The following is a 14,916-nucleotide window of genomic DNA, read 5'->3' as shown; positions in this document are numbered from 1 at the left end:
CTCTGGGTTGTTCACGTTCAGTATCTTAGGTTGCTTAATCCTGGGGAAGGAGGTCTTGCAAGGTTCACGTTTGCTTAATTCGTGTAGTGAGGTCTCATGTTAGTCTTCGCTTAGTTGATTAATCATGGACTGAACAGGATTATGTTTGGACAGATTATTTGTTGTGAACCAAGGAAATCAGAGGTGCATTATGTTCAGGGGTCTGACCTATTTTAATTACTGCAAGTAATCCATACTTCTGCTCGTTTTGTTTAACTCGATAATCTGAACCAACCCCCCCCCCCACTGTGTGTTTGAACCTTTGACTGAGACAATTGGTCCTTGGGAGACGACCTAGGAGTCACTTCCTAGTACTACATTAATTGTTTTTTATTTGACCGGGTACGGCCTCGATCAACCAGCTATGCACCCAACTTACTCAGCTCTACCACCTTGAATCAGCCAAAAAGAAAGGTCCCAAGCAAAGGAGTGAGTAAAGAGAAATGAGGGTTAGAGAGTAAGAGAGTTGGGGAAAGGAAAAAATCCGTTAGGGGGTTCTCACACGTCTAGAACGACCCGTTCTAAAATCAGAACGGCCCATTCTAGAGTGAAATTTAACTCACAATGACCATTTTGGAACGACCCGTTCCAGTCCAAGATTCATAGGCCTATTTAGTAGCTTGGAACGGCCCATTCTAGTTTGGGAACGGCCCGTTCTGGGTTACTAAATCATCATTATTTTAATAGTTTGGAACGGCCCGTTCCAATCTAAGAACACCCCGTTTCAGTCTACTAACTACGTTACACATATCATTATATTCTTTCTTAATTTTGTCAATCTGATACTCTCGTCAATAGAAATAGCCTAACCCATACGAACATTTTCCAAAGGTCTAAAGTTTATACCATGATATGAAGGTGAACTATAAACTTGTTGAAAATGGTGATGAAGACACGAGCAGGGTTGGATATAATCGATCAACTGAATCTAAACTAGCGTAACTTTCATTTTTTTTATTTTTTTTTAATGATCGTAACTTTCATTTGTTGCATGGAAAATTAAAAACACTTTAACTATATGCAAATTATAATATTTTTAAAATGAGTTAAATGATTATTGTAAAATAAACTCGATAAAAGGAGAGTTTAATAGTTATATATATTGATAGAATAAAATACTTTTACATTATCATTTTAGAAATTTCTATTAATAATTTTCACTTTTTATTATTAAAGTCAACGAATTTTATGATACATAAAAGTTTATGATTAGATAATTGTGTCAAATTACTTTATAATATGGAAATATAAGTTATTTTCTCATAAAAGAAAACTCAATGAAAATTATGTAGAATGGTGAAGTATATTTAAGGATTATTGGAAGTTGGCCAATAATTATTAAAAATAAAATGGGTCACTTAGACTTGTTAGTGGATGGACTAAATGAAATTATTTTTAGTATGAAAAACATGTATAATTGTAATAAACACTTTGTTATTATTTGACATGCAATTAGAGAGAGCAAAAGATATAAGAAAAAGAGATGCAAATAACATAATAAGAAGAAAAATATAAAATAAAAATAAAAATAAATGGATAAGTTTATGAGAAATTTATAATGTAAGAATAAAAGGATAAGTTTATGCTAATTGTGTAAAACGCAATCAATATGTCAAAGAGCACGACAGATGAGGCTAAACAACATAGTGACAGATGCCATGTAAACGATTTATGTTGTGCTGCACAAGTATGTATTGCTTCGTATTGGAATAATAATTCAAATTTTAAATTTTAAATTTCTAATATATTATTTAAATATAAAAAGATATTAACTCTTGTTATTTAGAATTAAAAATATTATATTTATTTTAAAGATTTATTTTATCTTTTAATGTTATAATGTAAAGTTAATAAATAGAAATTCTTGAAATGAGAAAAATTATTTAACCTATAGAAAGATCATCAACCTAAATAAGAGAAGTGATATAAAAGGAGATTTTTTCAAGTTTTGTGAAAAATTTCTGTAAAAAGAGTTTCTCAAGTTTCATCAAGAAACTTGTAATTAAAAAAGATTTTCCAAGTTTTACCACTTGTAAGGAGAGTTTTTTAAAATTTTCTAGAAAACTTGTAATGTATTTTAAGGCCATGAACATTTTGTAAATGTAGGCATAAAAAACTAAACTATACTAAATAATTTTTGTGTGATTCTTCCTTATTATTCCTTGTCCATTTTATAAGAAACAAATCTTAGTTTAAAATACACTATTACTTATTTCTAATAAAAACGACCACAAGAAGTAGAGTCAGTCTTGGGCCTTCATAGTTGGGATAATTGCCTAGAGTCTCTGGTAAAAAGGGTCCAATTTTTTTTTTTTTAAAGTTAGATAATTACGTTATAATTTTATATTATTTTTTAAAATAAATTAAAATTATTATTTCTTTATATATATATATATATATATATATATATATATATATATTATATCTAGTAATATATTACAATACCTTATTATTTTTATTTTTTTTATGTATTACATTCATAAAGAATAAAATATGTTTTTGTTCTCTTTAAATTTTTTTAAGTTTAATCCTTTTTTTTTTCAAAGTCTTATTTTGATTATTTTAATTTGGAAATGTATTACTTTTGGTCTTCAAAAGTAATATGCTTATGGGTCATAGCGGCGTCGTTTTTTTTTTTAATACTTTTATCCACATTTATTTTATCATTTTTATAAAAAATTATTTTATAATTTTTTATTTTAACAATTTTTGTTTACTGTTTTAAAATTTTTGTATTTTTGTATTTTTTATTTTTTTTATCTTCTGTGACTCAATTTTTTTTACCAGTTTTTTAAAAAAATTTCTTTATAAAACTGGCATTTTTTTATCTTAATTTTTTTATTTTAATTTGTCTTAAAATATACTATTAATTTATTTTTGAATGACTGAACTATTTTGGGTTATTTTTATGAAATCTTATTTTTTAAAAAAATTTATTAAAATATTTTAAAAGCTCAACTCTTAAAATAATATTTTAAATTATTTTTTTATTTCTATGAAAAAAAAATTATTTTTTACAAAATTGAGCCATTTTAAATGGTAAAGGAGCTGGTAACGACACTAGTAAAGTCGCTACAATCGGCAACGACTTCTACGTAACTAAATTCAAGTCGTTTTCGGTTAAAAAAAAATTACATGTGGCACTAGTGTCGTTATATATGGCCCATAGCGACACTGTAACAAACTACCCCAAAAACGTAAATAGATTCAAAACAGTCTTATTTACGTAATTAGTTTTAAAAAATACCCTACAATAGTCAATCAACCCAAAAAATTTCATGACCAAATAATATATTAAATTTTAATTAAATTATGAATCTATTTTTATATTATAAATATTTATATTTTAAAATATTTATATATAAGGATATATATTTATCTCTGTATTTAAAACATGTGAAATGTTAGGACGGCTCAAAAATGAGGTGATATTAATTTTATATTGGTTCTTTATGTTTTTTCATGTAAAGAGAAAAGTGAGATTTTGTTCCCAAACACTTAAAACTATTCCAAGCCCAGGGTCATTTCTGGGCTCTATAACCTCAACAAATATCATCGATAGTCTTTTTAATGAAATGTGTTTTGTTACGTTCATCTGACTAACGTGGGAATTTGATGTTGAGTTTTTATCATGGTTGGGTGCTTTTTATCTCCATGAAATATTTGTGTGAACTCAGGCATTTTTATTTTTGTACTATAAACATGACTGTAATGAATACAAGTATTTTCAAAATGATTTATTTATTTATTTAGTAGAAAGTCGTAAAGAAAATAAGCATATGCAATGAGTAGAATAAGACTAGCGAATTGGTGAAACACTGTGGCTATCATTGGGAAGCATTGACTAGCTTCTAATGGCATGGTCGATCGAGTGTAAGGGCTCTAGTATGAACACATATGTGCTAATAGTTAGTGAAAATATGACCATTAATAAATGTGTGGTAGATGAAAGGAGTTATGCCAGATGAAAATGATGGGGCTGCTGCTTATTTATTGAACTATTTAAAGGAATTTATTTATTTTTTGATAGAAGTATTTAAAGAAAGTTAAAGTTACTTATAGGGTGGCTAAGTAATAAAGACAATGAAGAATTAGTCATTGGTGTTATACAAAATATAAAACATGTTAAAGGTATTTGCTAAATGAATATTTTAGTACAGAACAAAATTTAGATATACTCCTTTGGGTGTAATATATGTTTTTCTTCGATAATAATTGAAAATTTTGCCGCAATAGTTAATAACTCGCATAATAAAAGTTTATATTAATAGATTATATAGATTATTAAGATGAAACTCTAATTTTAATTAGAAAATAGTATAAAGAATAATTAAGTAATTTTATTTAAGTTTTTTCTTTAACAAATTATACTTTTGGAGGAACTTTTAAAAAGTCAAAGTTATGATTTGTTAAAATATTATTAAAGTAGATTTAATGGTATGCTTGAATAACATCAGTGTACAATAGTAATTTTATGATTATCTTATTTGATGGTATCAATCTTAAATCCTTTTGGGTACCTAAATCTTTAATTATTTTCAAAAGCCTTCATAACACAAGAAAGAACTCATGTTTATTTGGATCACTAAATTCTTAATTATTCTCATGGCAAATTTGTTTAACTACTAGAAAAGCACATTGTCTAGTACCTGAATAATGATTGTTCATGTGTGAAAGATCTATGTTCTATGATCTTAAATCGAAAAACAATGAATGAGTTACCTTTGATGGTAATTATAGAGGAGTTAATCACCTATATACTGCTAATGTAAAAATTTTTTACACCAACAACCAATTATATTTTTTAATAATGTCATGTTAGTTACTTATTTAATAAAATAATAATAAAATAAGTAATTTTAAAATGTATGATTGGTTGCCAATGTAAAAAGTTTTACACTGATAATGTATGGATGATTAACTCATTATAGAGAGGCAAGATAGTTGGGATAGGAAATAGTAGTAAACTTTTTTTTTTCCTTCTATTGATAATATGTTGTTTGATGAAGGCCTAAAACACAATTTACTTAGCATTAATCAATTGGGTGATTGTATATAAGATATTCCTTTAATAAGAGTGAATGTATAATTAAGAACACTCATGGACCAATCTTATTTTTTTTATTAAGAAGCAAAATAACTTTTATACCAGGATTATTCTTTCAACATGTGTTGAAGATTGTGCTTTTTCTAAAGGCTGGTCTGGGAGGATTAGTGTTGTACTAGGCTAACTAGAAGAGTTATTGTTGCTAGTGTTGTGGTTTCATGCAAAGGCTTGGTAAATAATACTAGTACTGAAAAGCCTATGGATTCTTGTGAGAAAGAATATTTTTTGTAATTGGAGTGATTACAGTAAAGAATACGTAGTTAAGTATGAATTTAATGTATTTAAAGTAATTTGTGATTGAACCAATATAAAAATTCTCTATGTAGTATATATATGCATTTTATTATTCACTTTTAGCTTATGCCTGCATTTATATTATCCCCATTTAGCTTTGAGCTAATTATTTTCTTTTGAAAATATCACTTTATAGCAAAACATTATTTTAAACCTTGAAGAAAGTTTTACAAAACTTAATTATATATTAAAAAAATTGTTTAAAACTTATTTGTTTTTCACTTTAAAAGCATAATTAATGTTTCTTAATTTGTAGATGAAATCAACTTTTGATCACTTACAAAAATAATATTTTTTTATATATATTATTGATTGACTTCTAAGAAGGATGAAGATTAAAACATGTCACAATTGTGATTCGCGAGTCACACTTATGACATCGATCATACATGTAACCCCTTAATCACAGAGTCATAACTCACCGGTCATATCCACAATAGAATCTGACATATGCATTTTCAATTCTTTATACCTCGTAACTCATCCCATCATCAAAAGTCATCGAAATTGATCATTAATTGATAGAATCATAGATTAAAAACTTAAAATCACTTTATAAGCAATAAATTACATAAATTCAAATGTTCATATCAAATCAAATCAAATACCAAATTCAATACATATTCATATCAATAACATCAAGTAGAACATTGAAGAGTCACAAAGAAGACAAAGACATATTTTTGGGAAAATCCCTCACATACAAACAAACAAACAAACAACAAAGATAGGATTGAAGTCAATCCTATTATCCAACATACATTTCACGCCTAGAAAGAAACTACTCACTCTCCACTTACCTCAATGAAAGTTAGACAAAGGGTATTGTTCCGGTATTGGGGACCGCCGCCGAAGAACCCTTAGCAGTACCGAGCTAAAAGGATCCTGACAGCCGCCTTGACCTAGAACATTCGATGATTGTCCTTCCTAGACCTAATTCTTACCCTCTATATAGTACCTGGTTATGCCAACCAAATCCCCTGGATCACGCCTTCTTTCATAAATTCCCGATCCTTGAGATTATGGTCGTTATCCTTCTTTTGCGCGAGACGTGGGATCTTATTGATTGTCCGAATAAGCCACGTGGATCCCTTATGCTTGGATCCCTTCCTGCGCGGCTCTAAACGGGTCAATATGAGGCGAGCCAAAAAGGGGCTTCGGGGCGCTTCGGCTGAATCGTTCGGTTACTTGCCGACGTGACTTGGGTCGGATGATGGGTGATACTTTTGCCTTGGTTCCCCAGACCTATTGGGTTAGGCGTAGTGGGTCGGCATATTAGGTCGGCTCACCTTGAGCTCCCCCACGGTACATAGTCTCCCATGCTTAAGCACTAGAGTGCGAAGAGCATGTTGGGTCGGTCTACTCCGTGGAAGGTGCAGTGGGTCGGTGTCTAAGGTCGGCTCATCTTGAGCTCCCCCACGGTACATAGTCCCCCATGCTTAAGCACTAGAGTGCGAAGAGCATGTCGGGTCGGTCTACTCCGTGGAATCCGCATAGCCCAGTGTTGGAGCACTTGATTTTCGTGAAGGGCGTGTTGGGCCGGCGTGTTGGGCTCGTGTACTGGGTGGTCTTGAACTGATTGTGATCGCCTTGGGGTGTGGGTGGTGGCGTGTGGCACCGTATTCAAGGTGCAATTAATGTGTGACGCTTGGGATGCAGGAAACGTTTGAGTTGACGGCTTTTCAAGCCACGTGGCGTTTCGCGAGTGGTGGGGGGTTTGAAACGTAATTATGAGATTGGGGACATTTATTGCACTCGACTGTTCAAGTCTTGTGTGGATGTGGCGTTCAAAGTGGGTTTTCTCTGTTATATAAAAGGAAAAGTCACAAAGTGTCTCACGTATTTCGTTTCTGGCGTTGGTTTGGGTTTAAAAGGTGTTTAATATTTATGTTGTATGTGAGATGTGAATTGTAGTGTTGGTACACTTGCGATTTCCCTTACGCGCTAATGTTTAAATTGATAAGGTGTGTGATTATTCGTCGTTGCCGATCTCTGTTTAAATTGACAAAGCGTCGCCGTTTAATTATTCGTCGTTGCCGATCTCTGTTTAAATTGACAAAGTGTTACCGTTTAATTATTCGCCGTTGCCGATCTCTGTTTAAATTGACAAAGTGTCGCCGTTTAATTATTTGTCGTTGCCGATCTCTATTTAAATTGACAAAGTGTCGCCGTTTAAATATTCGTTGTTGTCAATCGTAAATCGCGAAACGTTCGTGTAGTGAATAATAGTTTTGAACTAGATTCGGAACACTCTTTGTGGCTGGAATGGGTTAAATGCCGACCATTAAAACGTTTTTCGACACCCAGATTCGGGTGGTTTGAGTGGCTATCTGGATTGTTAGAATGCCGACCTTGAAATGCTCGTCGTACCAAGGGATTGTTTATTAGAATGCCGACCTTCGGATGCTCTTCACATCAAGGTTTCGGTCATTCAAGCGTCGACCTTGAGATGCTCTTCGCACCAAGGGGTTGTTTACTAGAATGCCGACCTTCAGATGCTCTTCACACCAAGGTTTGGGTCATTCGAGGCGACCTTGAGATGCTCTTCGCACCAAAGGATTGTTTATTAGAATGCCGACCTTCAGATGCTTTTCACATCAAGGTTCGGGTCATTCAAGCATCGACCTTGAGATGCTCTTCGCACCAAGGGATTGTTTATTAGAATGCCGACCTTCAGATGCTCTTCACATCAAGGTTTGGGTCATTCGAGTCGACCTTGAGATGCTCTTCGCACCAAGGGATTGTTTATTAGAATGCCGACCTTCAGATGCTTTTCACATCAAGGTTCGGGTCATTCAAGCATCGACCTTGAGATGCTCTTCGCACCAAGGGATTGTTTATTAGAATGCCGACCTTCAGATGCTCTTCACATCAAGGTTTGGGTCATTCGAGTCGACCTTGAGATGCTCTTCGCACCAAGGGATTGTTTATTAGAATGCCGACCTTCAGATGCTCTTCACACCAAGGTTTGGGTCATTCGAGGCGACCTTGAGATGCTCTTCACACCAAAGGATTGTTTATTAGAATGCCGACCTTCAGATGCTCTTCACATCAAGGTTTGGGTCATTCGAGTCGACCTTGAGATGCTCTTCGCACCAAGGGATTGTTTATTAGAATGCCGACCTTCAGATGCTTTTCACATCAAGGTTCGGGTCATTCAAGCATCGACCTTGAGATGCTCTTCGCACCAAGGGATTGTTTATTAGAATGCCGACCTTCAGATGCTCTTCACATCAAGGTTTGGGTCATTCGAGTCGACCTTGAGATGCTCTTCGCACCAAGGGATTGTTTATTAGAATGCCGACCTTCAGATGCTCTTCACATCAAGGTTTGGGTCATTCAAGCATCGACCTTGAGATGCTCTTCGCATCAAGGGATTGTTTACTAGAATGCCGACCTTCAGATGCTCTTCACATCAAGGTTTGGGTCATTCGAGCGTCGACCTTGAGATGTTCTTCGCACCAAGGGATTGTAGAAATTGTAAAGGGGTTTTGCTTGATGTAGCTGTGTGTAAGACAATATTGAGAAATGAGAGGAGCTCTTTGTATTCAATTCAGGGGTGCCTCATTAAAAACCTTCTCGTCCTAAAAAACCCTCTAGCTTTTAAGGGAGAAAAAAGAACGAGTGAGGAAAAGAGTGCACCGAATACACAGGAAATTAGCTATAATAGCGTCGCAGATTTGTCGCGTTCCAAGTCCGTGGGATGGTGCCGCCATCCAGGGTTTGGAGTTTGTAAGCGCCATTGCCGATAGCTTGCCGGATTCTATAGGGGCCGACCCATCTGGGAGATAGTTTGTTGGAGATCTGGTGTGACTGTGCTTTTTTCAGTACCAAGTCGCCTTGGTTGAAGGTTCTCGGGAGTACATGTGAGTTATATTTCCTGGCCGCTCGGTTTTTTGCCGCCGCTTCCTTGATGTGTGCTGCCTGTTGGATTTCCCCCAGAGTATCCAGATCAGCTCTACGGCCTTCTTCAGATCCTGCTTCGGAGAAGGATGTTACCCGATAGCTGGGTTCACCGATCTCGACCGGGATTACAGCGTCGGTTCCATAGACCAAGCGAAATGGAGTTTCGTGAGTCGAGGAGTGAGGTGTGGTGTGATACGACCATAAGACTTGGCTGAGGTTGTCAACCCAGTTGGAGTTGGCATCTTGTAGTCGTTTCCTGAGGCCGGATAATATAACCTTGTTGGCCGCTTCTGCTTGTCCATTGGACCGAGGATACTCGACAGATGTGAACATCATCTTGATTCCCAGGTCATGACAGAATTGTTGTACTCGCGAGCTAGCAAATTGAGTTCCGTTGTCAGCTACGATGTAGTACGGGACTCCAAACCGACAGACGATTGATTTCCACAGGAATGATCTAACTCGCTCGGCTGAAATGGTTGCAATGGGTTCCGCCTCGACCCATTTGGTGAAGTAGTCCACGGCCACAATGAGAAATTTGAGCTGTCGAACGACAGTGGGAAAAGGGCCTAGTATATCGATACCCCATCAATTGAAGGGCCAAGGAGATAAGACAGAGTGCAAGGTCTCAGCCGGGGCTGTGTGTAAATTGGAGTGTCTCTGACATTGGTCACATTGTTTCACGAAGCTTGCGCAATCGGCCCTCAGGGATGGCCAAAAGTATCTGGCACGTAGAACCTTGCTTGCTAACGATCGGCCGCCTATGTGGCTGCCACACACTCCTTCGTGAACCTCGGCCATGACACGGCTCCATTGAGAAGGTGTTAGGCAACGCAGAAGTGGCATGCTGAAACCCCGTCGATATAATTTGCCGCCTAGGATCGTGAATTGCGCCGAGTCCCGAATAAGCTTTTTTGCTTGATCGGCCGCCGCAGGTAAGGAGCCGTGGTTAAGGTATGCAATGATGGGTCCCATCCAGGATTGGTGCTCTTCTTGCAAAAACAACACTTCAATCTCTTTTGCATGAATGCTCGGTCTTTTTAAGGTTTCCTGAATAACTGATCGGTTGGAACCCGGCTTCTTTGTGCTTGCTAGCTTGGACAGTAAGTCAGCACGCGAGTTTTGGTCCCTCGGGACGTGGGAGAGGGAAAAGTTGTTGAATGAGGATGAAATTTCCTTCACCTTTTCCAGGTATTTCGCCAGTTGGGGATCCTTGGTTTGGAACGTACCTACGACTTGCCCTGTGACCAATTGTGAGTCGCTGCGGGCCATGAGTGTCTGAACACCCATTTCTTGGGCTAAGCGCATACCTACTAGTAGGGCCTCGTATTCCGCTTGATTATTGCTGGCTTTGAAATCAAACCTCAGGGATTGCTCAATAAGGACTCCATCGGGACCCTCTAGTATGATACCCGCGCCGCTACCTTTGAGATTGGAAGAGCCATCCACTGACAGAATCCATGGTTTCTCCAGTTGCTGGGTGATGTTGGGAGAGGTAAGTTCTAGTACAAAATCCGCCAGGAGTTGACTTTTAATCGGTCCTCGGGGCTCGTAGCGCAACCCAAATTCTGACAGTTCGACCGACCACTTCATCATTCGGCCCGCTAAGTCTGGTTTGTGAAGAACTTGTCGTATCGGCTGATCGGTCTTAACGATCACTTGATAACTCTGGAAATAGTGACGAAGTTTCCTCGCGGTTGCTAATATGGCAAGTGCTACCTTCTCAATCTTATTGTAGCGTACTTCGGCCCTTTTAAAAACCTTGCTAATGAAATAGACAGGTCTTTGTTCCTTATCCTCCTGAACCAAGGCTGTGCTCATTGCTTGGTCCGAGACCGCCACGTATAACAGCAAAGGGAGACCGGCCATTGGTCTTGATAGGATGGGAGGGCTTCCCAGGCACTCTTTGAGCTGACCAAATGCTGCTTCACATTCGGCCGACCATGTGAATGTTTTCTTCCTCTTTAGACAGCCAAAGAGAGGGAGAGCTTTATCCGCAACCTTTGAGAGGAAGCGTGACAGGGATATTATCCGTCCTGTTAGCTGTTGGACTTCTTTGACGCTGCCTGGGCTTCTCATGTTAATGATGGCAGAGCATCGTTCTGGATTGGCTTCGATTCCCCTGTGCGTTAACATAAAACCCAAGAATTTGCTGGCCTGAATGCCGAATGAGCATTTCTCCGGGTTGAGCTTTAGGTTGTACTTGTCGATTGTATCAAAGAGCTCCTGTAAGTCCGATAGGTGAGAACCATTTTCGGATGATTTTACCACCATGTCATCCACATAGGCTTCCACGTTCCGGCCCATCATACGTACCAAGACTTTATCCATTAGCCGCTGATATGTGGCCCCTGCGTTTTTCAAACCGAAGGGCATGACTTTGTAGCAATAGTTAGCTGCGTCAGCTATGAAAGATGTCTTGTCTTCATCCTGTGGGTGCATCCGGATCTGATTGTATCCTGAATACGCATCAAGAAAGCTGAGTAGTTTGTAACCCGATGCTCCGTCTACCAAACAATCAATATTTGGAAGAGGGTACGAATCTTTGGGACAGGCTTTATTTAGATCTGTAAAGTCGACACACATTCTCCACTTACCACTGGACTTTTTGACCATTACAACGTTCGCAAGCCATACGGGATACTGGATTTCCCTGATGTGATGTGCTGACAATAGCTTTTCTACTTCTTGCCGAATTGCCTTCTTTTTATCGTCCCCGAATTTTCGTCGTCTTTGCATGACAGGCTTCGCCCGGGGATCGGTGGCCAACCTGTGGCACAAAAAGTCGGGGTCCACTCCTGGCATATCACTTGGGTGCCAAGCGAAAGCACCGACGTTCCGCTCAAGGACACGGACCAAAGCATCTTCTGTCTCGGCATCAAGCGACGTTCCGAGTCTGACCTGCTTTCCCGGCGCGATTGTGACATTTTTCAGATCCTCTACAGGTTGGGGTCGGTCCGTGGGGAAGTCTTCCCTCGGATCGAGGTCGAGGAATTGGACGTGGTATGGGGGTCTGATGAATTTCGATGATCGCCGCTGCCGCATACTGTCGTGGTAACATTTTCGTGATACTTGCTGATCGACCTCGATCGTACCTATGCCACCACCATCTAAGGGGTATTTCATTTTTAGGTGCGGGGTTGAGACTACTGCCTTTAACTTGTTCAGTGAAGGCCTACCGAGCAACACATTGTAGGATGATGGAGCATTGACGACCAAGTATTTTAGCAGGATGGTTTTCATTGATGTTGCGGTGCCGAAGGTTGTTTTCAGCTCGACGTACCCTCTAATTTCAATTTCGTCCCCGGTGAAACCCACGAGGACGCCGTCAAAGGGTTGGAGGCGATCAGTGGGGACTTCTAAACCCACAAAGGCGTCCCAGAACAGGACGTCTGCTGAGCTACCCTGATCTACCAAAACTCTTTTAACATTTCTGCTCAGCATGGTTATGCAGATGACTACAGGATCATCTTCGTGGGGCATGACCCCGGTATAATCATCGTCGGAAAATGTGATCGGCGTGGAAGGTCGGACTTCCGCAACCCGATCAATAGTAAAGACAGAACGCGCGTACCTTTTCCTTGCGGCTGATGAAGCTCCGCCTCCCGCGAACCCGCCCACAATCGTATTGAAGTCTCCAAGCACAGGCCGTTCATGGTCGTTGTTGTGACGAGTGGGTGCTGTACCCCTAGGGGTTGATTGATGTCGCGGCTCCCCAGAACTCGCCGCCTCTTCCTTTCGGCTTCGTCGCCTCACATAAGTCTTCAAGTGGCCATCCTTGATTAGTTGTTCCATTTGTTGGATGAGGCTATAGCATTCCTCCGTGTCGTGGCCGTATGCGTGGTGGAATTCGCACCAACTCCCTTTGTCCGATCCCAATACACGATTACCCTTTTGTGGGAAGTGCAGTAGACGCGTGACATTGATGTCCCTTAAAATTCGGCGTCGAGGTATGTTCAAGGGTGTCGGGTTTTTGACGTCAATTGAGTCAGCGTCGTCGTTGTGCCTGGTTTTATTCTGCGAATTGGCATGGGTTGACTGGTGGAGGTTTCTTTTGGCCCAATCGTTTCTTGCCTTCAAATGACGGCTGTTGATGGCCGTCGGGGTGTATGCACTCTCTCTCTTCTCTGCTTCTTTTTTCCTGGCTTCACTTTCTTCTGCTTCAATGTGACAAGCCGCCCTTGCACGGACCTCGGCCATGCTTTCGGCTGTCCTCTGGACAAGGGATTCCGAAAACGGCCCCGATCTGAGCCCCTTGCTGAAAGCGATCACAAACATCTGCTCGTCTGGATTGGCCACCTTGATTGCCACCTGATTGAACCGGTCTAGGTATTCCTTCAGAGACTCGCCTTGGTATTGGCGGACGTCCAACAGGTCCGCGATCGTCATGGACTTCCTCTTGTTTGCTGCAAATTGGGCCACGAAAAGTCGTGACAGAATGTCGTATCCAGTCACGGATCGGTCTTCTAGCTGGCTGAACCATTTCAACGCCGTTCCTGTGAGAGTACCTACAAAAAGTTTGCAATATATAGCATCAGATCCGCCATTAATTAACATGTGGGCCCGATAAATCATCAAGTGTTCATCGGGGTCTTGTGTGCCGTCAAATGGTGTGATGCGCGGGATGGCTAAGTGTGGAGGCACGATTTCACTTTCTATGGCTTCGGAGAAAGGTTGGAATGCTCTCGGGGGTTCTACGCCTCCTTGAAGTATCCTTGCCGGCTCTGGTCCTCCCCCTTCCATGTTGCTCCTACGCAGTTCAGCAATTTGGGCTTGCAATGCTGCTTGGACTTCCTCGGCTCTTCTCCGATGGTCTTCATTAAGACGTTGCATAAGTTCCTGATCTTCTCGTCGTAGACGCTCGGACTCTTCCACTCTTCGCCGCGCTTCTTCATTCTCCCGTCTCAACGCTTCAACTGTGGCTGTGATCTCCGTCAACGCTGGGTCATTGTTCAGCGCCTCAAGGTCACGCTGCCGCGGGCTCTCTGCTTCGGCCGCCTGCCGTCGCATCTCCTCATTCTCATGTCTGAGCATTTCTACAGTGGCTAGAATCTCTTGTAGCGTAGGGCCGTTGTTGGTTTCCGCGTGATGTTGCCGAAATAACCGCTCGGCTTCTTCCGCTCGCCTTCTTGCTTCTTCATTTTCACGCCGCATGGTTTCCATCGCCGCTAAGATTCCCTCCATGGTGTGACTGCCGGCGGGGGAAATGGGATTGTCGGCTCCGTTGGAGGTTCCGGCCATTACTCCTGTGACGTTGCTGTTGTTGACCGTCGTCGCGTTGCTTCTCAGCGGTCTTGTCATGGTGAACTTCTGCCTATCTCGGACGAAAATGGTGTGGGACGCAGTTTTACCTGCCCCACGGTGGGCGCCAAAATGTTCCGGTATTGGGGACCGCCGCCGAAGAACCCTTAGCAGTACCGAGCTAAAAGGATCCTGACAGCCGCCTTGACCTAGAACATTCGATGATTGTCCTTCCTAGACCTAATTCTTACCCTCTATATAGTACCTGGTTATGCCAACCAAATCCCCTGGATCACGCCTTCTTTCATAAATTCCCGATCCTTGAGATT

The 14,916-nt window shown here is 39.9% G+C and overlaps 1 protein-coding gene across 1 annotated transcript; it reads right to left on the bottom strand.

The window, feature by feature from the left end:
• Positions 1-9,097: 9,097 nt before the first annotated feature.
• LOC145956406 (uncharacterized) lies at positions 9,098-14,647 on the bottom strand. Its single transcript, XM_083071998.1, has 2 exons — positions 10,012-14,647; positions 9,098-9,915 (listed from the first exon to the last, which is right to left on the bottom strand). Exons 1-2 carry the CDS (start codon positions 14,645-14,647, stop codon positions 9,098-9,100), a joined length of 5,454 nt encoding a protein of 1,817 aa, XP_082928124.1.
• Between the last annotated feature and the right edge of the window lie 269 nt (positions 14,648-14,916).

This window comes from Cajanus cajan, chromosome 3 (assembly GCF_000230855.2).
Source record: "Cajanus cajan strain Asha chromosome 3, NIPB_CcT2T_4, whole genome shotgun sequence".
Taxonomy (NCBI): Eukaryota; Viridiplantae; Streptophyta; class Magnoliopsida; order Fabales; family Fabaceae; genus Cajanus; species Cajanus cajan.
This window is presented reverse-complemented; position numbering and strand designations above follow the sequence as displayed.